General features: G+C 40.9%; 1 protein-coding gene across 3 annotated transcripts in view; it reads left to right on the plus strand.

The window, feature by feature from the left end:
- KREMEN2 (kringle containing transmembrane protein 2) overlaps window positions 1-23,244 on the plus strand; it is a 50,199-nt gene extending 26,955 nt beyond the window's left edge. Inside the window, exons 5-10 of one of the 3 annotated variants that reach the window (XR_015733706.1) lie at window positions 6,779-7,111; window positions 8,845-8,973; window positions 13,156-13,228; window positions 19,485-20,677; window positions 20,794-20,931; window positions 22,511-23,244. Coding sequence is in view for 1 of the 3 variants with exons in the window: in XM_034423416.3 (XP_034279307.1) it covers window positions 6,779-7,111; window positions 8,845-8,973; window positions 13,156-13,228; window positions 19,485-19,782 (833 nt within the window). In the remaining 2 variants the exon portion in view is untranslated. Of the gene's footprint in view, window positions 1-6,778; window positions 7,112-8,844; window positions 8,974-13,155; window positions 13,229-19,484 lie in introns of all 3 variants that reach the window. The other 2 variants (XR_015733707.1, XM_034423416.3) reach the window with 2 other exon arrangements.
- Window positions 23,245-23,564: the final 320 nt, after the last annotated feature.

Here is a 23,564-nt window from a genome sequence, read left to right on the forward strand (position 1 = left end):
GAAAGTGATTGGTCCAAGATCATCCAGCTGGATTTGTGGTTAAGATGGGACTAAAACTCATGGTCTCCCAGTTTCTACCCTGATGCCTTGGCCACAACACTAAACAGGCTCTAGGATAGCGATCCTCAAATTAGCATCCTTTGTGTATTAAATTCCATCTATCAGAGAACCTGGTTTCAGACAGCATCTGGAAGAAGGGGTAAGAGGGGTCAGATTGACAGAAGCAGGGTGAAGATATCATGATGAAAGCCCTTCCTCTTTCCTAATGGAAATTCCGGGCTCAATTACAATATAAGTCAACGACTACCTGAGGAACTTCTGGTTAACTTCGCGGTGAGATCGGACACAGAAAGCTGGTCTCTGCGTTTCTGTGCTGAATTCTCCTCGTTGGTGGGTTCTTAAAGGAGCTAAAGCTGCCTTGGAGGGGTGATGAAGCAAAGATGGATGCCTGCGAGGTCTCAGAGAGTTACAACTCTCCTGCCTGACTTGGGGCTTACTTTCCCTCTCAGCCACGATGAGAAGAGACAGCCTAAGATGGCTGCCACAAAGCTGGGACAGCTGATGACCATCTAAGCTTTGAGCTGGAGTGGATTTTTGTGAACAGTGTGGAACTGGGTGAGAGGATTTTTTTTTTAACCTGAAAGTTAACCCCAAAAGAGAAATCTAGGATTTACTCAGAACTATCTGTTAAAGCGATCGCTGCTTTGAGTGTTTTCTCAAACACTTTGAGTGTTTTCTCAAAGTGTTTGAGAAAACTATCAGACCGAAAGGAAAGGATTAAAGAGAAAGAAAAAAAATTCTCCAAAAATGTAGGAAATTGGACTCTTGAATTGGAAAGACGTGACATTGGGAAGGCAATTTAAAATGCTGGAATTATGGATTCAAAAAATTAACACTGCTTTTATAATTGAATTACAATTTAAAATAATTAAAACTAGATTTTTAGTAATAATATTGAAAATTAACCAGAGAGTGCCACCTGCTGGTGAAAGGAAAATATACAAGCCTGGGAATATCCATTTAAAGCACTCTGAAAATATTTACTGGACTATATACATCTACCCTATGACCTCTGGAGATTTAAATTTACTGCTGGTTTCAGATGGTGGGGATTGGTGGCCACCATGGTGATTCCCGCTGCCTGGAATCAGCCGAAAATGCAATGAACGGAGGCCAAAAAATTGGGGCATGCGGAGGCTGAAAATGTGATACGCGGAGGCGGTGATGAACTGTGGCGATCCCCACAGGCTGGAATAGCTGATTGGCGGTATTCCGGGAGGCTGATCCAACTGCCAATCAGCTTCTCGTGCTGAATCAGGCTGTGATAACTGCTGAAGCTGATCAAGCTATTTGCTGTTTGCTGCAAGGAAGCGAGCCAGAGGAATACCGATGGATGCTGGTAGGCAGAGACATAATTTTTTTTTCTTGTTTTCCTCCCCAAAAACTAATGTGTGTCTTATACTCTGGAGTGTCCTATACTCAAAAAAATATGGTATGTAATATAAAATAAAAAACTTGCTAAATGACTATCTTTTTTCCAAGCCCAAACCTTTTGGAGTTACTCTAGTCCTGAATTTTCAGGACTGTTAATATGCCTGCCTCATCTTAAAACTAGAGCCTGGCTGTTTTGCTCTTTTTTGGCATCCTCCCCTTTATCTTGTAGGCTGTTTCTCAATTTGGGGAGGAGAATTGCATCCCACATTGACTGCTTCTGCATGCCACCATTGGTATGTATCCTCCTGGATGAGAAGCCTCGATCTAATGGATTTTGCAATCTTATCAGCGAACCCAATCTTAATTCTCCTAGCAAGTTTCACCATACCTCAAAATTGCCCTGCAACATTTTTCCACCTTCTTTAAGAAATTTCCACACAAGGGCAGGCAGCACCCTACAGCATTATGCTGACTTTGAGAATTTATATGCAGAGAAAAAAAAATGCATATACAGGTAGTCCTCGACTTACAACAGTTCGTTTAGTGCCCTTTCAAAATTACAGCGGCAATGAAAAAAAGTGACTTATTACTATTTTTCACACCTATGACCGTTGCAGCAGCATCATGGTCACGTCATCCAAATTCAGATGCTTGACAAATGATTCATATTTATGACGGTTGCAATGTCCCGGGGTCATATGATCCTTTTTGCAACCTTTTGACAAGCAATGTCAATGGGGAAACCAGATTCATTTAATAATGTGTTACTACCGTATTTTTCAGAGTATAAAACACACTACCTTTTTTGGTGAGGAAAACAAGAAAAAGAAATTTGCCCCGCCTCTGCCTCCCAGCAATTTTGCCTCGTTGCAGCAAACAGCAAACAGCCTGCTTTACTTTCATTCTCGTTTTCAGCATAGCTTGATTAGCACAAGAAAAAAAAAATCTGCTCCAGCAATTTACCTCCTTGCAGCAAGCACCAGAGGCCTGTGCAAAACAGCTGAGAGTCAGGAGGCCGATCCAAGGGACAATCAACTTGTGCTAATTAGGCTGTGTTGAAGCTGAAATGAGCTGTTTCTTTTTGCTGCTTGCTGCAACGAGGTAAACTGCTGGGAGGCAGAGGCCAAAGGGTGGGGGCCAGTGGGTGGGCGGGGCTACATTCTGTGTATAAGACGCACCTAAAATTTCATCCCCTTTTAGGGGTGAAAAAGGTGCGTCTTATACTCCAAAAAATTCACTTGATTCACTTAACAACTGTGGCAAGAAAAGTTATAAAAGGGGGCAAAACTCACTTAACAATTTTTTTCACTTAGCAACATAAATTTTGGGGTCAATGGTGGTCATAAGTTGAGGACTATACATAAAAGGAGTTTTCCCTAATACCAGTAGTTTAGGGATGTTTTTACAAAATGCCCAACCAGAAAAGCACACACCATGTATGGAAAACATGGAGGTGGGCTTAACAATTTGGGTTTCTTTTCCCCCTTTCAGTTTGGCTTAGAGGCAAAGGGAGTTTGTGGCTCCTGGAACTGCTGTAACTCAGGGCACAGGTCAAGAACAAATGGATGGCATATTTTGTGCTCACCTTTTGGTTAGTTTGAGGGATTGGCTTTATGGTATTCTTGCTTGTCCTCAGAGTTCCAAGGAGTGGAATAATCTCAGCTCTGTTTCCAAATTTAGTGGGGGTGGTAGAATGGGACTGGGAAGTAGAATTGATGCTCTGCAAAAGTTCTGTAAAATTGAGGTAGTTTAATCAAGCACTTGTACATCCCATCAAAGGGAGCTGCCTAACTATTCAGAGTATTATTTTATGCATATGGTTCTTGTAAACAGCTGCATTCCTGGGTTCCACCTCCCTCTTATCTCCAAGGTTGCACACAGAAATGGATGAGCTTATGAAGCATAATTGTTAAATCTGAGCCAGCTGCAAGATGCAAGAATATTGCTTGCATAGGAAAAGATCCAACTGTTCATGTAGGTGGCTCTTACCTTTGGCCAGGTTATAACAACTCCATGATAGTTGGATGCAATGTTTAATACTCCCTGTTAATTGCCTTTAGCGTTATGATGTAGGATGTACTACTATAGCTGTTGACAAGCTCCATTGAGATCTAAGTTCAGCCAAGTGCTTACTGCTTAGCCTTAGGCATGTTGCTCCCATTCAGCTTTCACCAGCCCTCTATAATCATTAAGGCTATGCAGCAATCCAGGTTCAAAGGTCTACACTGAATTTTGAGTATACATGGGTGGTGCACATAGCTCTTATTGTGAATACCAATTCCTGGAATTGTATGTGACTGAAATCAGGTATAAATGTAATAAATAATAATAAGTAGGATATGTCAGGGCAAGAATATTGGTTATACACTTGTGGGAGGCGGGGTAAATTTAAAAATGAGAGGAACCCCTTTCTCCAGTTTAATGAGAACTCAATAGAGTTATTAAGAGAGGTGTAGCAGAAACATGGAAATGTTGGAAATCTCGTCTTGTCTCCTGGGATATTCATATCTGGACCTTACCTCTTGCTACTTATAGCTGGGCAATTCTCACTGCTTCCCAAGCAATACTTTATGGACTAGGGGTGGGTTCTACTTAGCTTTACTACCGGTGTGCAACGGAGCCGTGCACATGCGCAGAAGCATTTTCATGATGTCAGGGTCAGTGGGTGGGGCCTCCTGCCGGTTTTACTACCGGTTCTATAGAACTGGTGCGAACCGGGGACAACCCACCACTGTTATGGACATCTTCACAGTCCTGTTATGTGTATGAAAGGGGGTTTTCATCACCTATCTTGTCTTGCTGACAATAGCAATCAGGAAAAAAAAATTAAATTCTATAGTGCAACCTGCTGGCCATTGGGGGAAGAGGGAATGACCTTGAGGGATAGGAGGAAGAGCTGATACCAAGGCCATGGGCAGATAAAAGAGGCCTCAGCCCAGAGCAAGAATGTAGTGTGTGTAAATGTCTCAGACAAACCCTTCCCTAGTTCTCAAGAAGATAAAAGGAGGGAGATGTATTCAGAGTTGCAAGATTCTGTTATTGTAATAATAGATAGTCCTTGTTTAAAAACCATTCATTCAACCATTCAAAGTTACGATGGGGCGGAATGAGGTGGACCAGCTTGCATGTCACTGCATACTGCGGTCCCATGATTGCCACCTGTGATCTTCACTGTCGACTTCTGACAAACAAAGTCAATGGAGAAGCCAGCAGGAGGTCTCAAATGCTGAGTACATACCACAGGACATTGTAACCTTTGCAAGATTCAGCAACTGGGATTGCCAGAACTGCTGTCACAAGTCAGTGTTGTCATCTAACGTACTTTACAACTGAGTCACTTAGCAACAGAGTTTCCAATTCCAATTACTATTGGCAAGTGAGGACTACCTGTGTACAAACCTCTATTTACTATAAAAAGACTGTAGTCTTCAACTTACAACCACAATTGAGCCCAAAATTTATGTTGCTAAGCGAGAAATTGGTTAAGTGAGTATTGTCCCATTTTGCGACTTCTCTTGCCACGTTTATAAATTGAATCACTGCAGTTGTTAAATTAGTAACATGGTTGTTAAGTGAATCCCGCTTCCCCAATGGCTTTGCTTGTCAGAAGGTCTCAAAAGGGGATCACTTGACCGTGGGGACACTGCAACCGTCATAAATGTGAATCAATTGTCAAGCATCTGAATGTAAATTACGTGACCATGGGGATGCTGCAGTGGTCATAAGTGCAAAAAATTGAAGTAAGTCACATTTTTTTCAGTGCCGTTGTAACTTTGATCACCAAGCAAACTCTTGTGAATCGAGAACTACCTATATTTCTTTGATCAAAAAAGAAAAATTTGCTGGTTGAAGTTCTGTGCTCTCCAGTAGACAAAGAAGAAAGGGCCAAGAGGCTAGTTCAATTTTTTTCCAGAAAGTCAAGGTCCAGAAAAAGATTCCACTGTACTTCCGTAGCAGTAACCAAAGATTGTCTGAAAGAGAATCACCTGTGAGTTTCTATTGAGGACAATAGACTTTGGGTTTTCCTGGTTCTAATCTAATTAGACATTTATGGTTGATCAAAATCCTTCAATATTAACTAGTTTAAGAGATATTGTCTGAAGTAACACATTATATTAAATCATTATGTGGATTTCTCTCTAAACGTATTTGGAAGGTAGGAAAGTGTTTATGTTTTGACGTATAACCACATAGGAAACTAATGCTGAATTATCCAAATTTGAAAATAGAGAAGAGGATCTTGAATGTCTGGACCAAACAAAGGATAAAATACCTTAAGTCAGTTGATTTTTAGTAGTTGTTTTAAATATTTTGAGAGATTGTATTCTGAATATGATTTACCCATAACATCTGTTTGGCAGTATATATTGTTGAAACATGTACTGACAAAACAGCACAACCCAGATGCTTTTAGCAGTTTTAGACGTACCTGAGTCTTGAGATTCTTAAGAGATGCAGCACTTAAAGTGAACCCAACAATTCAGTTTTATATGGAATTTAAAAAATAGAAGGAAGACTAGCTTTAATTATATATCTGTACTGTGGAATGAAGAATTGGAATATTCAATTTTGGAAAAATCAAAGGGTGCAGCTTTTTAAATAAAGTGTAAACATACTTATTATTATTTTTAAGAATTTAAGAAATTCAACAGAACATATTATTTTATGCATACCGGACTCCTCAAATAAAGTTTTTAAAAGGTTGGACATTAGATTTTTTTTTGTACTGGCATTATAAATATTTTTAACATCATTTTGAAAAGAAATGGAATGTAAATGAAATATTTATTATATTCCTAAAGAAAGGAATTTGGTGTTTTATGAAGAGGTTTGGCTATACCCTAAACCTAGGGCTTGGTAAAGTGAATGATCTTATATAATTTAAATAAAACTTATCCTCCTGATATTAAAGAATTGATTCAGAATATGAGCATGAGTCCGTTATCTATCTTTGAAATCTTTTTATTCCAAAAACAAGAAGGCGAAGCAATATGTTTCTATATGGTCTAGATTTAATGATAAACTTAAAGACTGATATAATCTCATATCAACATGAAATGAATTTTACATGCATTTGGATCTTTTAAAACCGACTCTTTTTATTTTCTGTTCTGTTATATTTAGTTTATTTTCATCATTATACAACATACAGAGTTTTTGTAACTTAGCTATTAAGTACCCTTTTATGTTGATGTTGCACTTCTTTGTGTTTCAGTATTTGATCATTTTTTTAAAAATTTAAAAATATCTAAATTTCATAACCTGAAGATGAGCTCGATTCATCAGAGGCTTTTCCTTTAATATTGATTGCAATTCTGTTCTGATTTTTCTCCTCCCGTTCCAGTCTCCATGGGGGCCTGTCAGGGGAACTTCAGTGATCTGTCTGGAGTGATCTACTCTCCGCAGTTCCCAGATGACTATGAGGCCAACAGCAACTGCAGCTGGGTCCTTTATCCTGCAGGTTATGATTCTATAGAACTCAGCTTCCAGATCTTTGATGTGCGTGATCCAAACGACCGCCTAGAGGTCCGGGATGGACACAGCAATCTTTTACTGGCCCACTTTGATGGGCGCCGAAGGCCAGCTGCACCTCTGCTGTTCCCCACGGACTGTCTTTCTCTCTCCTTCCAATCAGACCAGTTTCTGCAAGCCCAAGGCTTTGCCATCTTGTATCGAGGTAGGCACTGAATTGGCTTTCTGGATGATGCGGTCACCTGACTAAAATGTTAGAGGAAAGTTCTAAAACTTATATGATGATGTTATTTCTCTTTCCACCTCCCCTTCTGTCTCCCAAGTGGCCCTGCTCACAGAGGGGGACAGGGAAGACCATCTTAGCAAGATGAATGAAGTCAACTTTTCAGGCAGTGTAACCATAGATACCTTTGACCTGTGTGATGGATTGTACTCACTTGTACTAGTGACATCTTACCCTTGCACTCTGGGCTCAATCCAATGCCTGTAATCTTTTTTTCTTGTGCTTGTTTCCCAATTAGTAGATTCTAGATCCATATGTGTTAGGAGTAGAGATGTTCTGTCTTGGTACATATTTCAGGATTTCTTGAGAAACACCAGAAATCTATTACCAAATTTATTTAGCAAATTTATTGCTATCTGGCCTGTATGAAAAATGTTTCTCAATCAATCAATCAGAATAGAACTGGAAGGTACCTTAAAGGTTTTCTAGTCCAACTCCCTTCTCAAGCAGGAAACCCTGTACCATTTTAGATAAATGGCTGTCCAGTCTCTTCTTAAAAGCCTCCAGTGATGGAGCACCCACAATTTCTGAAAGCAAGCTGTTCCATTGGTTAATTGTCCTTGCTTTTAGGAAGTTTCTCCTTAATTCCAGATTGCTTCTGTCCTTGATTAGTTTCCATCATTTCTTATCTTGCCTTCTGGTGCTCTGGAAAATAAGTTGACCCCTCTTCTTCATGGCAACTCCTCAAATACTGGAATACTGGCTATTATACCACCCCTAGTCTTTCTTTTCTCCAGACTAGCCATACCCAGTTCCTGCAACCATTCTTCATAAGTTTCAGTCTCCAGGCCTTTCATCATCCTACCTGCTATTCTCTGCACTTTTTCCAAAGTCTCAACATCTTTTTTGTAATGTCCTCAAATTTTTTAATTACCTTTTTTTCTAATTACGTTTTTACATTTAGTTTAATTAATTTTTGTAATATATCCCCAAAGGTTAATGTAGGCCAGTTTCTATTGACATCCCTTTGAATCTTTCTTTGGCCCAGATCAGTAATCTGATCAGTAATCTCTATTAAAAGAGATCTCTGTGTCCCCAGAGATCTCTTTTAATAGAGATGGCCAGAGCTGAATTTGGAAAGCTAGGAGGCACAATTGTGCCAGGCTTTCACAAGATATGGTTTGGTCTTTGAAATGAGTGGTTGGATCAGTAGTTTTCATCCTAGTAATAAATAAAAATATATCTCTAGGTATTCACATTTATGGGGCCACTAATTTCAATGGGGGAAAAAAAGCTAAATTGATATATTGTGCATTGAGAAGAAAAAATCAGATGGACATTTTGCTGTTGAGCATCTCCAAATCTTAAAGACTCTTTGATCTGGCTGCTTTTGCAGTGAAGTTTTTGCTTGGTTGGGTGATTTAATTTCTTGTATTTTATTCAACCTTTCTGTAAAGCAGCAGTCCAGAGCTTCCACTAACTGAAAAATGGGTTCTCTGTATGGGGAAGACTCTAGGGGTTCAAAAAAGTTACTAATAAACTGCATTTGTTGCATTTATTGCATTTGTGCAACCTGGCCTTATTACAGCTCTCATCAATGCAAAATTGGTGAGGCTGGCGTTACCATTTAACATATCAGGAAAGCCTGAGATTTTGATAAGAAGTTAAGCTGAACATCCGCTATAAAGTCCTTCATGATTCTGATTTCCTTCTAGGATTGAAAGCTTCCTCGGTCAATTTACGGACCCTTCCAGGGGATGGATCCCGTCTGACCCCTACCTCTTCTGATTGGCTGAACTCAACCTGGACCTACAGTGCCAATGACTCTGCCATTGGGGTAGGAGGTAAAGGACTAGATTAGAGGGGGCATATTATACTGTGCAGCTGTTATATGTTATATAAACAGATTCTTTGACACTGTAGATTTGCCCTGGACCAAGGAACTCATTCTAGTTATGCCTGCTAAGAGAACCAGAGTGCCCTTAAATTTACAATATTTGAAAGAGTGGAATTCGAAGCAGAGAATTCATTTGCAAAATTATTTTTCCTATCTGTTTCTTTCTTCTGAATCTAGGGTGAGCCAACTGTATGTACCACTAGTGGGCATGCATCTTCAGACTAATTTTTTTAGAAGAATCACCAGATCACAGTACTTAAAACTGCCCCTGCCTGATTTTGCTCTTAAAATATGCATAATAGATGAGGCATAGCAAGGTTTAATCTACTTTTTCCCCCATTTTTAAAGCCTTTTAAAGCCTTCCAGGCTTGGAAAAATGTAAAGGAGATTTCAATCCCATCTCTAGTGACAGTATATAGGCTTTGTTATATATATATCTCCCCTAGGTTTGTCTACAGCTAAAAATGTTGCCTTTCCATCTTCTTCCTGTCATAATTTTATTTTTATTCAAAAGAAAGTTAAAATACAAAACTCCCCCCCAAGAAAGGACAAAAAACACAAAACAATCAAGACATTTAAAAAATCCATCAAAAAGAATTTTTTTTTAAAAAAAAAACCCAACACATACCAACATATTATCCCTCCTAACTGAATGTTGATTAATACATTAATACATCCTATCCATCTTCTAAATCAGTGTTTCCCAATCTCAGTACCTTGAAGATTTGTGGACTTCAATATCCAGAATTCCCCAGCCAACAGCATTGGCTGGAGAATTCTGGGAGTTGAAGTCCATACATCTTCAAGTGGCCAAGATTGAGAAATACCGTTCTAAGCAGAGCACTCTTTCAGCATTTTCTCCCACAGTGATGATGTTTGGATATATTCAAGGCTGATAATTTGGAATGGAGCAACAAGTATGGATGGAAAGCAGATCCCCAACCTTGCATTCTCCCTATTGATTCTTTGCAGAATATCTTTTTCCCATAAATAGTTCCTGGCTGAAACAAAGAAACAGAAACCCACTGGGGAGCTCTAAAACTTATTCCAAAAGTATCTAAAACATATTTTTCAAATGGAGAGAAGGAACATTTGAGGAACGGGTTCTTTTCACGTTTTTATACAAACCATTCCTTCTTTTGCCGATTATGAATTGAAGCAAGGCTATCTACAGGTAGTCTTCGACTTATGACCCCAATAGAGCCCAAAATTTTGCTTGTTAAGTAAGACATTTGTTAAGTGAGCTTGCTCCATTTTATGATCTTTCTTGCCACAGTTGTTAAGTGAATCGCTGCAGTTGCTAATTAAGTAGCATGGTTGTTAAGTGAATCTGGCTTCCCCATTGACTTTGCTTGTCAAAGGGTTGCAAAAGGTGACCACGTGACCTTGGGAAATAGCAATGGTCATAAGTTATGAAACAGCTGCCAAGAATCTGAATTTTGATCACATGGGGATGCTACAAAGTTTTAACTGTGAAAAACGGCCATGAGTCACTTTTTTCAATGCCGTTGTAACTTTGAACGGTCACTAAATGAAATGTTGTAAGTCAAGGACTATCTGTATTCTCTCGTTGCCACACATTTGGAATGTGTATTTTTCTAAATGAGTTCGTACCAGGTAGTTCTCAACTTCTGACCGGTCGGTTAGCAACTGTTTGAAGTTACAATAGACCTACCAGAGGGGGCTACTTATGACCAGGTTCAAAGTTCTGATGATTGCCCCCCCCACATGGTCATGTGACCCAACTTTGGGTGCTTAGCAACCAGGTTGCATTTATGGTTTTTGCATAAACCGTGGTTGTACCACTGTGATTTTGCCAAAACCCAGTATTTACCTTTGGTTTTTGGCCAAACTGCACCCATAGTAAACCATTGCTGATGTTTCACTCAATGACTAGAGCAATAAAAGGTCATAAAATCAGATCAGTTTTGTGACAGATTCTTTTTTTTACAACCATCACGACTTATGACCATGATGGGCAGCTCCATTATGATCATAAGTCAAGGACTGCCTGTAAAGGAATATTTGAAAGAAAATATGTAATTATTTAAATATTTAGTGCTCTGTAAAATTAGACGCAGGATAAACAAAAAAAAAAACACACACTGAAAAGGGATACAGTCATTGTAAACAGATAATCGTGTTAGGGAGAAGAAACAGGTTGATGTGCAGCTCAACTTTTCCTAATACGGTCTCTCTCCAGATGTGCCAGCACAGCAACTCCCCTAATCCCCTGGTCAGCTTGTGGGAAGATGAAATTGGGGCATCACAGTCTTGCAATCGACCACTGCAGCAATGTTTCTCAACCTTGGCATCTTGGAAATGTGTGGATTTTTCAAATCCCAGAACTCCTCAGCCTGGGAGTTGAAGTCCACACATTTTCAAATTGCCAGGATTGAGAAACATTGCATTAGAGGTTACCTCTTATTCTCATTCTGATATTTATTTTGTTTTATTTTATTTCTATCCTGCCTTTATTATTTTTATAAATAACTCAGGGCGGCAAACATATTCAACACACCTTCCTCCTGCTTTTTCCCACAAGAATAACCCTTGTGAGGTGGGTTGGGCTGAGAGAGAGAAAAAGTGTGACTGGCCCAAAGTTATCCAGCTGGCTTTCATGGCTAATGTGGTACTTGAACTCATGATTTTCTGCTTTTTAGCTTTGTGTCTTAATCATTGAATCAAACTGGCTCTCTATTCACTTTATATACACGTATACTTTATATACGTACAAAGTACATATCAGTGGTGAAATCCAAATTTTTTTACTACCGGTTCTGTGGGCGTGGTGTGGCTTGGTGGGTGTGGCAGGGGAAGGATACTGCAAAGTCTCCATTCCCACCCCACTCCATGGGAAGGATACTGCAAAATCCCCATTCTTCCCCACTCCTGGGGGAAGGATACTGCAAAATCCCCATTCCCTCCCCACTCCTGGGGGAAGGATATTGCAAAATCTCCATTCCCACTGTACTCTGGGGCCAGCCAGAGGTGGCATTTGCCGATTCTCCAAACTACTCAATATTTCCCCTACCGGTTCTCCAGAACCTGTTAGAACCTGCTGGATTTCACCCCGGTACATACGTATATAAAGTATGTATGTATATAAGTACCCTTTGTACTTCAAATTGGGTGAATGAACACCTCCAGGATCCTAGCAGATAACCTCTTATTTGGGACAAGACTTTGAATCTATTGCATGGGAAAATAACAAAAGCAAGATAAATCAGGTCTCTGTGCAAGAAAACAGGGCACGGTGAATGCAAAGTTAGCAAGTTCATAGATATGTGCTTATTTGGCACATCTTTTTCTGCTGCCTTTATGGGAATGGGAAAAGTGGTTTGGAAAACTCCCTTTTTGGCTTCTATTCAGCCTCTGCCTTACCTGATTTCAGTTCTACTAAAGTGTTGCTCTGCCAGTTTCAAATCTGTCAGTTAAGCCAGGGGGACTAAGAAGAACACACCAAGCCGAAGCCAAAATTTCTCAGCTTGGCATATACCTCCATGACGCAGTCAAAGAAGAATGGAATGCATGCTGTCAATAAAAGGGGCCTTCCTTTGGCTACGTTTCTGGTTGGCTTGTGTTCATGCAAACCTGGATGTGTGTATATATACATACCATACATAGAAGTATACTGGGTGACACATATTTTTATGGCAAGTATCTTCATTTCTGAAGTTTGTGCCATGTTCTTAGGAACATTGGCATCAGTAAATCACTCCTCTTGTCCATCAGGCTATCTGGGATTTTATATAATTGGGTGTCATCTTCTAGCCTTCTGTCTCCTCCAGAATAATGAGGTTGCTGCTCTGCATTATCTACCCCATCTGGAAGACATTGGTACTATTCAGTATATTAAATTTGGCACCACCTAGTGGCAGAGGTTTTGCAATTACAGATAGGCCAATAAAGGGTTTTAAAACTGCCCCAGTTAAGCCTAAGTGAACCTGGCTTGGAGTTCTGTGATCACTTCTTATTTTTTTTTTTTTTTAGTTGCAGGAAATTAAGGGTCTTGAGTTCCAATATATTTGGAAGGCACCAGGTTGAGGAGGGCTGTTATGTTTAGCATGATTAATGGTTCAACATTTGTTGAACACACATTGATTTCTTCTGTTCTTTTGTGACACAGCTTGGGTGATGTACACGGCCACAGGCACCTTCATCTTAGCTATCATCATTGTCTCATATCATTTGCGCAAGAGGTAGGTCCGAGCTGACTGGGAGATGTGTAATTTGTTGTTCCAATTTCTTGGAGGAATGGAAGTCCAAACATCCCTGCTTGGAACAAGGAGTGGTGACTTCCTTTCCTGTTTTGCAGGATGAAAGGGAATAAATTTTGGAAAAAGTAATTTAAGGCCCAGAGATTGAAAATAAGGTATATGAAGGCTACATGGGTACTGGCTAATTCCCTGAGCCCCATGAAAAAAAAGCACATCAAGCACATAAGTCCTTGATTTATGACCACTTATGACTTAAAAATAGGGAAGAAAATGGTAAGTGAGCATCAGGACCGGATGGATTACACTTCAAGATTCTGAAGGAACTGGCAGATAAGATCTCAGAACCACTGAATTATATCTTTTAAAGATCCTGGAGCACCGGGGAACTGCCAGAGGACTGATGTACCATATTTTTCGGAGTATAAGACGCACCTTCCCCCCTCTTAAAACGGGGTGAAAATTTAGGTGTGTCTTATACACCAAATGTAGCCCCGCCCACCCAGTGACCCCCACCCTGTGGCCACTGCCTCCCAGTAGTTTACCTCCTTGAAGCAAGCAGCAAGAAGAAACAGCTCCTTTCAGCTTCAGCACAGTCTAATTAGCAAAAGTTGATTGGATTGGCCTTCAAACTCTCAGCTGTTTTGCTCTCAGCTGTTTTGCCCAGGACTCTGCTGCTTGCTGCAAGGAGGTAAATTGCTGGAGCAGATTTTTTTTTTTTCCTTGTACTAATTAAGCTATGCTGAAAACAAAAACGAAAGTAAAGCAGGCTGTTTGCTGTTTGCTGCAATGAGGCAAAATTGCTGGGAGTCAGAGGCAGATTTCTTTTTCTTGTTTTCCTCACCAAAAATGGTAGGTGCATCATATAGTCCGGTGCGTCTTATACTGTGAAAAATACAGTAGTTCCCATCTTCAAAAAAGGGGGAAAAAGTAGATCTAGGAAACTACAGACCTATCAGCCTGACCTCAATACCAGGGAAGAATCTGCAAAAGATAATCAAGCAATGAATCAGCAAACACCTAGAAGCAAACAAAAGCCAATATGGGTTTTTCAAAAACAGATCATGCCAGACTAATCTTATTGCATTATTTGACAAAGTGATAAAATTAGTGGACTAGACGAATGTTGATATAATTTACTTGGACTTCAGTAAGGCATTTGATAAAGTAGACCATAACCTATTCTTGATAAAATAGAAAAATGTGGGTTAGACAGCATCACCACCAGATGGATTCATAACTGGCTGACCAACTGCACTCAATGTGTAGTCCTCAATGGAACTGCATCTACATGGAGGGAAGTATGCAGTGGGGTACCCCAAGGCTCTGTTTTATGCCCAGTACTCTTCAACATTTTCATCAATGATTTGGGCGAGGGGTTAGATGGGGAACTCATCAAATTTGCAGACAACACCAAGCTAGCAGGAATAGCCAACACTCCAGAAGATAGGCTTAAGATACAGAAGGATCTTGACAGACTTGAACATTGGTCGCCATCTAAAAAAATGAAATTCAATGGTGAAAAAAGTCGGATTCTATATTTAGGCAAGAAAAACAAAATGCACAGGTTTTGTTATGTGATACCTTGCACAACAGTAGTAACATTGAGAGGGATGTTGGTGTCCTAGTGGACAATCACTTAAATATGAGTCAGCAGTGTGCAGCACCTGCCAAAAAAGCCAACACAGCTCTAGGCTGAATAAACAGAGGCATAGACTCAAGATCATGTGAAGTGTTAATACCAGTTTATAATGCCTTGGAAAGGCCATACTTGGAATACTGCATCCAGTTTTGGTCGCCACGATGAAAAAAAGATGTTGAGACTCTGGAAAGAGTGCAGAGAAGAGCATCAAAGATGATTAGGGGACTGGAGGCTAAAACATATGAAGAATGGTTGCAGGAACTGGGTATCTCTCATTTAATGAAAAGAAGGACTGAGATGAAATGATAGCAGTGTTCCAATATCTCAGGGGCTGCCAAAAAGAAGAGGGCGTCAAGCTATTCTCCTAAGCACCTGAGGGTAGGACAAAAAACAATGGATGAAAACTAGTCAAGGGGAGAGGCAACTTAGAACTAAGTGTTCTGTCCCCATCCCACGCACACACCCCCACAGATGGCCCGGAGTTAATAAGCCACACGACAAAATCTTTGAAGATAAAGCTGGCAGCAACCCAGTGGCTAACTGCCAATTCAGACTTTACTCATACAAAACAAAGATTAGACTGCAAGCATTCCGATAAAGCAGGCAAAGTTTCCGCAATACAAGGATTAGTCCAAATGCAGTCCGACAAGACAGGCAGAAGTCCAGTAACACAGAGATCATGGATTATTTCTAGTTTTTGCTCGTCACAAACTGAACTGGCCACTACACCCACATTTATACCCTGTGGGGTGTGGTCCAGTGACTCAGCTAATCTCTGGCATGCCTTCCCCTCTGCTGCGCACGCTTCTCCCTGCGCCTCTGCCGAGGGTCCAGCCAGCACTTATCTCCTTCGTCGCTGTCCACCTGTGGCTGCGGGGACCTGCTTGGCTCTGAACCTATCTTTTGGCCTTCGGTGTCCTCCGGAGGCATTGCCAGAGAGGAGGGTCCTGGAAAGGGAGGCCTTGCCAACTCCTCTCCCTCACTCTCAGAGTCTGCATCTGTCGATAGCCCAAGCTCAGGCAATGGAGCCACAACACTAAGAGAAATTTTCTGACAGTTAGAACAATTAATCAGTGGAACAATTTGTCTCCAGAAGTTGTGACTGCTCCAATACTGGAAGTTTTTAAGAAGAGATTGGACAACCATTTGTCTGAAATGGTATAGAGAGCAGGGAGTTGGACTAGAAGACCTCTGAGGTCCCTTCCAACTCTGTTATTCTGTTCCGTTATTTTGACTCTGTGCAATGTATTCATGCAAGTTACTGTGGATACTTGGTACTTTTGCTATAGTTGTGTTAAGCCCAAGTTTAGCATTTTCAGAACAAGTATTTTAGTTACACAATCATTTTGCTTCATTCATGGAACTTTAGGTATATAGAAATTGTTGCTTCTCTTCAAATGGTTTCTCACCTACCTAAAACAAACAAAAGAGCTTTGCTAAGAAGAAAAGGACGAAATGCAGGCAGTCCTCAATTTATGACCACAACTGAGCCCAAAATCCCTGTTGCTAAGTGAAACATTTATTGTGAGCTTTGCCCCATTTTATGACCTTTAATGCCACAGTTGTTACGTGAATCACTACAACACAGTTGTTAAGTGAATCTGAATTCTCCCACTGACTTTGCTTTCAAAAGCTGTCTGGGAAGTTTACAAATAGTGACTGTGTGACGTCAGGACAATGCATCTGCCATAAATATATGCCAGTTGCCAAGTGCCCAAAATCTGATCATGTGGTCATGGTGATGCTGCAACAGTCATAAATGTGAAAGATGTTTAAATCACTTTTTTCGGTGTCATTGTAACTTCGAATGGTCACTAAACAAATGGGTATAAGTCAAGGACTACCTGTAATTGCATGATATATTTGATTGATGGAATTTGAGACCCTCGGTTTAGAAGCATGCTTTATCAGCTATAGCAAAAATGTGGAAATCAATTGGTTTCACTGATTTTATTTAGCTTCATATGAACTGGGTCCATTATCCTCCACATCCTGGTATATATTGTCTTGATTGGCCTGATGGAAGTGGTAGTCCAAGTACTATGAGGAGGCCTATGTTAAAGTTTGAATGGGCAACCAACATAGCCCCAGGACCTTTCCCCACTCCTGGGTTAAAGTGCTGTCCACCCATTTTTTCCCTGAATCAGCACAGAGGGGAAAGTAGTTGGCCAACATTTACTGCCCCGCCAGGACCATTCTCTCAACTACTTTTGGTATCTATTATCTTGGTTGCATCTGTCAAAGCTGCTGCTGAATGGCCTTGTTTTGATTTGTGAATGGGACAGTTGTTACAGGCAAGGCGATAAACTGTCTCCATTTGAATATGTGACCAGGGGTCTTGGAAATCATCTAGCACAGGGGTGTCAAACTCGCATTGTCACGGCAGCGTCACGTGACATATCGGGACTTTTTTCCCCTTAGCTAAACTGGGCGGGGCCAGCATGTGACGCATCCGGCCCCCGGGCCATGAGTTTGACATCCCTGATCTAGCAACATGGTGGGTGCAGCCGTGCAATCGAACTCGATCTCTTTCTATGTATGTGTGGCATTGATAAATGTATAAAACTGGGGAGGCCTTGATTGTGAGGAGCCGTGGTGACCCAATGGTTAGAATGCAGTATTGCAGGCTGACTCTGCTCACTGCCAGGAGTTCGATCCTGACCAACTCAAGGTTGACTCAGCCTTCCATCTTTCTGAGGTCAGTAAAATGAGGACCCAGATTGTTGGGGACAATATGCTAACTCTGTAAACCGCTTAGAGAGTGCTACAAAGCACTATGAAGTGGTATATAAGTCTTAAGCACTATTGCTAAGTGCAACTGTGAGGCCATCTTTTCTCTTTTGGCCCTGCCCTGTAGAAGCTGTGTGAAGGATATGGTTTCTGTTCTGTAGGCTGGTACTCCATTTGGCATCTCCCAAATCAAAATAATGTAAAATAAATGAACAAGTAAATGAGTGAATGGAAGACATCAGGATAGAAATAGTCTCAGGGATGAAACTGCAGGTAGCTATGTCCTGTAGAAAAAAGATCTGATGGACTAATTGTTGAGCAACTTCCAGAAGAGAAGAGAAATGATTAAAACTGACAAATACAGGGAAACTAGCAAATAAGCACCAGAAGCCCAGTTCAGCCTCTTTCTTTCTTCTCTGCATGAAGAAAAGCAAGACTTCTGCATGCTAAAATAAAGACATATTTCAGAATACAGCTAAAACAAGCAGGGATAAACATATCCCCACCGTCTCTTTCCTAGAAAATACTGGAAGGTGGCTGTCCTCTACTTTCCATTTTTGAGGTCAGTCTCAGATAGGGCTCCAGGAAGTAATGGGTATGAAAGAAGTTCAGAATAACAGAGTTGTAAGGGATATTGGAGGTCTTCTAGTCCAACCCTCTGCTCAAGCAGGAGACCTATACCATTTCAGACAAATGGATTGACCAATCTCTTCTTAAAAACCTCCAACTTCTGGAAGCAAGTTGTTCCACTGATTAATTGTTCTCACTGTCACCACAAGCCAAATAAATCTCTTTGGCTCATGGTGAATGAAAGAAGACCCAGCTACCCAGGGGTGAAATGCTACCAGTTCGCTCCTGTTCAGGCAAATCGGTAGTGATATAAACTATCACTATGCTTTAAAACGGTAAAAAAAAAGGTTCCGACGATTGCGTGGCACAGCTGATTGACAAAAATGCTTTTTAAAAAGTTGTGACGATCACAGCTGTGCCGCACGATCATCAGAACCTTTTTTTTACTTTGTTAAAGCATTTTTTTACTATCGGTTCCGGCGAATAGGTAGTAAAAAAAAGCTTTAAAAAAGTAAAAAAAAAGAAAAAGTTGGCCACGCCCATCCAGTCACATGACACCTCCCCCCACCAAGCCACGCCCACAGAACCGGTAGCAACAAATTTTACATTTCACCACTGCACCTACCCCAGAGATGACCCAACAGGTGGCATTTCACCCCCACCCCCAGGCTCAAGTTATAGCCAAACTCACTTAATTCAAGGAACTAAGCATTAATGAAGAGGACTGACCATTAAAGGTTGAGATGGAGGATGAAAAATGATCAGAGGGGAGGAGGCATACCAACATCTCCCCAAACTACTCTGATTGTCACATCTACAATCGGTCAATTGACCTTATCTCCAAAATAATGGATAACCCAAAGCTGTCAATTTTACATTTTGAAGCTGGTTCATTTATAAGGAAAAAGGCAGCTAAAGGCAATTTAGAAATGTACAGATAGTCTGTGTTTAGTTACCACAATTGTGACTCACAATTCAGTTGTTAAACTAAGTGGTCTCTAGCTAAAATCACCTTACAATCTTATTTTAGTTCTCCTTTGCTTTACAGACCTGCAAAGGTAAAAAAATGCAAAGACTGGTGCCAATTATTTTTTCATCACCATCGCAACCGTGAATGGTTGCTAAACAAGATAGTTGTTAAACAAATCTACCTGTATCGCTAACTGCCTGGGAAAGTGATGAAAAGTGATTTTCATGATTGTGCTCTGTAAGGGGCATTGGGCATGATTGCGTGGCTATTGCTGATATTTTGCTATCAGAGCTAGCTGGCCATGTCACCTGTTTTTCCCTCTTTTTCAGGACTTGTCTTTTTGTACAAAAGAAGACGGGGAATTCTTTAGTCCCATTCTCCTCCAAAGGGCCACGGAACCGTTGCCAGTGTCTTGGGGGTGAGGCATGGGCTGTAGCCTATCGACATACTCGTGTGGTGATCTGCACAACGCGTGGGGCCCCCCACCACCGTCCCCTGCACAATGGGAGTGGAGTTGCCGGGGGAGATGACGAGACGTCCTCCGATTGCTCGTGTCTGTGCCACAGCTATGAGAACCTTTCTTCCACCAACCAGTCCTCTCTCAAATCTCTCATCTCCACCATCTGAGGAGCTCAGATCCTGCAGTTTGTGACTTTTACTGCCAGATCAGTTAAAGCAGACCTTCCTTGGTTCATTAGGGACAAAAAGACTGGGACCTTACAGTGTTTAGTCACTCAAGATGGGCAGCTGTGGCTCTATGACATAGTGGAAGTCGAAGGTTTTAGGCTGAGAACCACATTCCAGAAAGCCAAAGGTCACTGGGTAGCAAGGCTCCGTAACAATATCCCCCACATCACAGCTTTCTTTGAGGCAGGAAAAGCCTGAGGGAGTGGAGACGCTCTTGCCACGTCTCCTTGGGGAAGACATGTCAGCTTAATTTAATCTCAAAGCAGCCTTTATGGCACTGGAATTTTGTAAAAAGGTCCTGTTGGACAAAGAGGACTGGTAGAAGCTCCCATTATACCAGAAATATTCCCCAATGGCATTATGGAGTAATGTAGATCTGTGTGACAACATACCTGTTCCTTATAACTGATGGAAGGGGGAAAACTTTGGAAGGAATGGAGGCCTGAGTATAGTATGCTTGATGAATTTTTGGACACTGACTAGGGAAAACCGGTTCTCATGTTGTGGTTGTATCATCAGTGAGACATTTAGCTGCAAACACTCCGAAGACCTCGAGACCCATGAAAACATTATTTACTTGGCATCAGGGAAGTTTCTAGAAACACCAAAGAATGAGGAAAAGGGAAACTAGCCGTCCTTTGTTCCACAGGTACAGGATGGATTTTGGAACTCGAAGCCTTCATTAAATTATTTTCATATTGTCAAGGATCCTTCTGTGTTATAAATCATCAGCTCTGTTGAGTTGTGGTTCACAGCTTGATAGATTTTCTGCTTTCCTGGACTGAGTAGGAGATACACTGGATTGTCCATTTTTCATTGAACATGGTTCATTTCTGTGAGTATTTTGTCATTAGTAGTGGGGAACCAAGCGATCTTGAATAAGAGGACAGGTTCTGGAAGAAAGTGAGGAACATTGGTACTTTCTCCTGACTTTTGCTAATCTGGTTTCAGATTCCTGGTTTCCTACTGGACCTGCAGTGTGTTTGGGAGGTAAGGTGTGGTCGGCTGTCCCTAAGGCTCTGTGAGCCCTGCAGCTGTAGCCAAGGCTTGGATGGCTATGCATCTATGCTGTTCTTAAAAAAAAAAAAGGTACAGAATATAGGGTGGCAACCAAAATCCTTAGGAGCCTTGAGCAATTCCCAAATAAGGGTTTTTTTTTTTTTTTTTACAATGTTGGGATGAATTTCATGAGGAGGAGAAGGTGAGCAAGACAGGCAATGACTGTATAAAATTATGCAGAATGAATAATCACCAATAGTAGAAAATGAGAACATGCAGTGAAGCTGAACTGATAGAAGAAATACTAACTTTCTTCATGTCAATAGCAAATCCTAGCTAATGGGACAGAATCTGCTGCATATAAATAGTGTGTTATTTTATTGAATCATAGACTAGATTGGTGGTGATGAGGCTGTTAGCAGATCCTTGTGCCAAATTCTTTCAGTGTTCCTTCCCTAGTCATAATGGTTGCCAGTGCAGAATTGTTTAAAAGAAGAGGACAGCATAATCTCCTAGTACCTAGTAGCATCTGGTTAGCCACAAAGTGAAACAGGATCCAGAACAACTATACAGTGTGTGATTTAATGCAGTGTGTTTCAAACTTGGCAATTGTAAGATGATTGGACTTCAACTCCCATGCTGGCTAGAGGATTCTGGGAGTTGAAGCCCACATATCTTAAAATTGCCAAGTTTGAAAAACCCGATGTAACCTATCAGGTTTTTTTAAATAATGTACTATCTTTAGGAGAGAGCAAGAGAAGACATTATTCTAAAAGTCAGCTTTTTGGAATGTGATCCACTAGCTCTTGTAATTCTTCAGCTGAGAATGGAATGGAGGAGGGGGGGGTTCTGCTCCAGCTATATACTTCAAAACAATATCCCCTAGATCAGGGGTGTCAAATTCGATTTCATTGAGGGCGGCATCAGGGTTGTGTTTGATCTCAGGGGATGTGTGGGCATGGCCAGCTCAACATCACTCCGGTCGGGGGCACCTGTGTTGGCCTGAGAGCTCTGCCAGCGAAAACGAAGCTCTGGAGGGATGTACATAGCCCTCCTGAGCTCCGTTTTCGCTGGCAGAGGGTTGCAGGAGGCTGTTGCAGTCAAAAATGGAGCTCGGGTAGGCTGCACGCTGGCGGAGGCGATGCGAGCCAGTCCTTCGCTGTTTCCAGAGTGGCACTGCCATATCTAAGTACCCTATGGGCCGGATTTGGCCTGCAAGCCTTGAGTTTGACACGCCTACCCTAGATTTTTCCAACCTGGTGCCCTCCAACCGAGGTCCTCGTTGTTATATGCTTTTCCCAAGGTTTAGTACAAATCAGAACAACACAATAATTATAGAAATATATTATTATAAAATTAATCGATAATTTAATAGCCAAACCTGTAAACAAAGTTTAAGGGAAACTAGGAATTACAGTCCTAGTACTTCTAGAGTATCCCAGCTTGTAAAGGATTTGTTTGAATGGGCCTTTGTGTGTGTCCCAGGAAGGGAACAGTGCTAATTAGGGAAAACTTGTGTGTGTTTTGTGTGTGTGTGTGTATTGTGTGTGTGTGTGTGTGTGTGTGTGTGTATAATTCATGAACAGAATGTACGGAATGTTTCAGTTCCAATCATTTTAATTTCAGGATCTTCGACCTTGTTTACACACGTGCCTTTTGTCAATATTAGGTACCAGAAACCAGTCTTTGGAACTCTTCAATGACTTGTAAGAAGACGAGTCCAGAAATTTTTAAGACTGAAAGAGAACAAGACTAAATCTAAACCTAAGACCATGATTCCGGGAGCTGTGGGTTCAGCCCTCAAGTATGTGAAAGAATAAAGAGTGCCTCTGAACTTTACTGAACAGTAAAGTACTTTCCCTCAACAATTAGTAACTACATCAAGTGCCTAGGGCAGCATTGTAAAATGAGGGCTGGCAGATTTGTCTCTTGATGGGCCCCACCCTATGTTGGTTAACTCTCAGTTTTAGAATCATTTTGTGGCAACTGGAAATGATTACAAGCCACGATTTCCAAATTCCTGGAAGGATGCTGAAATGGTATTTTAGGAAGTGTTGATAGCAGCCCATCGGACAGTTTCAAATACCAAACCATGCATGGAATGGGGCCCTTTTCAAACAGAGACATGGGTTAATGCCCCATTCCTTCTCCATTTTTTTTAGGTTTGCTGAATCTCCAGGGCCTTATTTTAGAATCATTTACTGCAGAGTCTACATTCAAATGTATTTGGTATTTGTTCTGTCCTTTCAATGAATCAAATCCATATCCGAAACTTTATCAGGCTGACTCCTCTTGTCATCCTCTTGTATAAAATTGAAATTTGTTTAATTATTTAACTTATTATGAAATAATTGTGCTGCATGTATATTAAGAAAAACATAATAAAGCAAGTAGCCATTAAAATTAATTGTGTGATCTGGATATGGACCTGGTCTGACAATACAGATTGGTTTATTTAAGGGAACACCTTCATGTTCAGAAGTGAGTTTTGTATACAACAGTAAATCTTTTTTAAATGTTCCTACTGAAATAAAAATTGTCGTCTTTTCTGGAAGACAATAGAATCTACTATACACAGGGAAAGCAATCATTTTGCTGATATGAGCATTCTGGTGATGGTGTAACACAATCAGCTGAAGAACCCAGCTGCTCCGTGAGCTTTATAAAACCATGATTCTGCTTACATCAGGGGGAAGAGACAGTTGACCTTCCTTGATCTTCAG

The sequence above is a fragment of the Pantherophis guttatus genome, chromosome 4, assembly GCF_059756535.1.
Source record: "Pantherophis guttatus breed Tessera chromosome 4, ASM5975653v1, whole genome shotgun sequence".
In the NCBI taxonomy this organism is placed as follows: Eukaryota; Metazoa; Chordata; class Lepidosauria; order Squamata; family Colubridae; genus Pantherophis; species Pantherophis guttatus.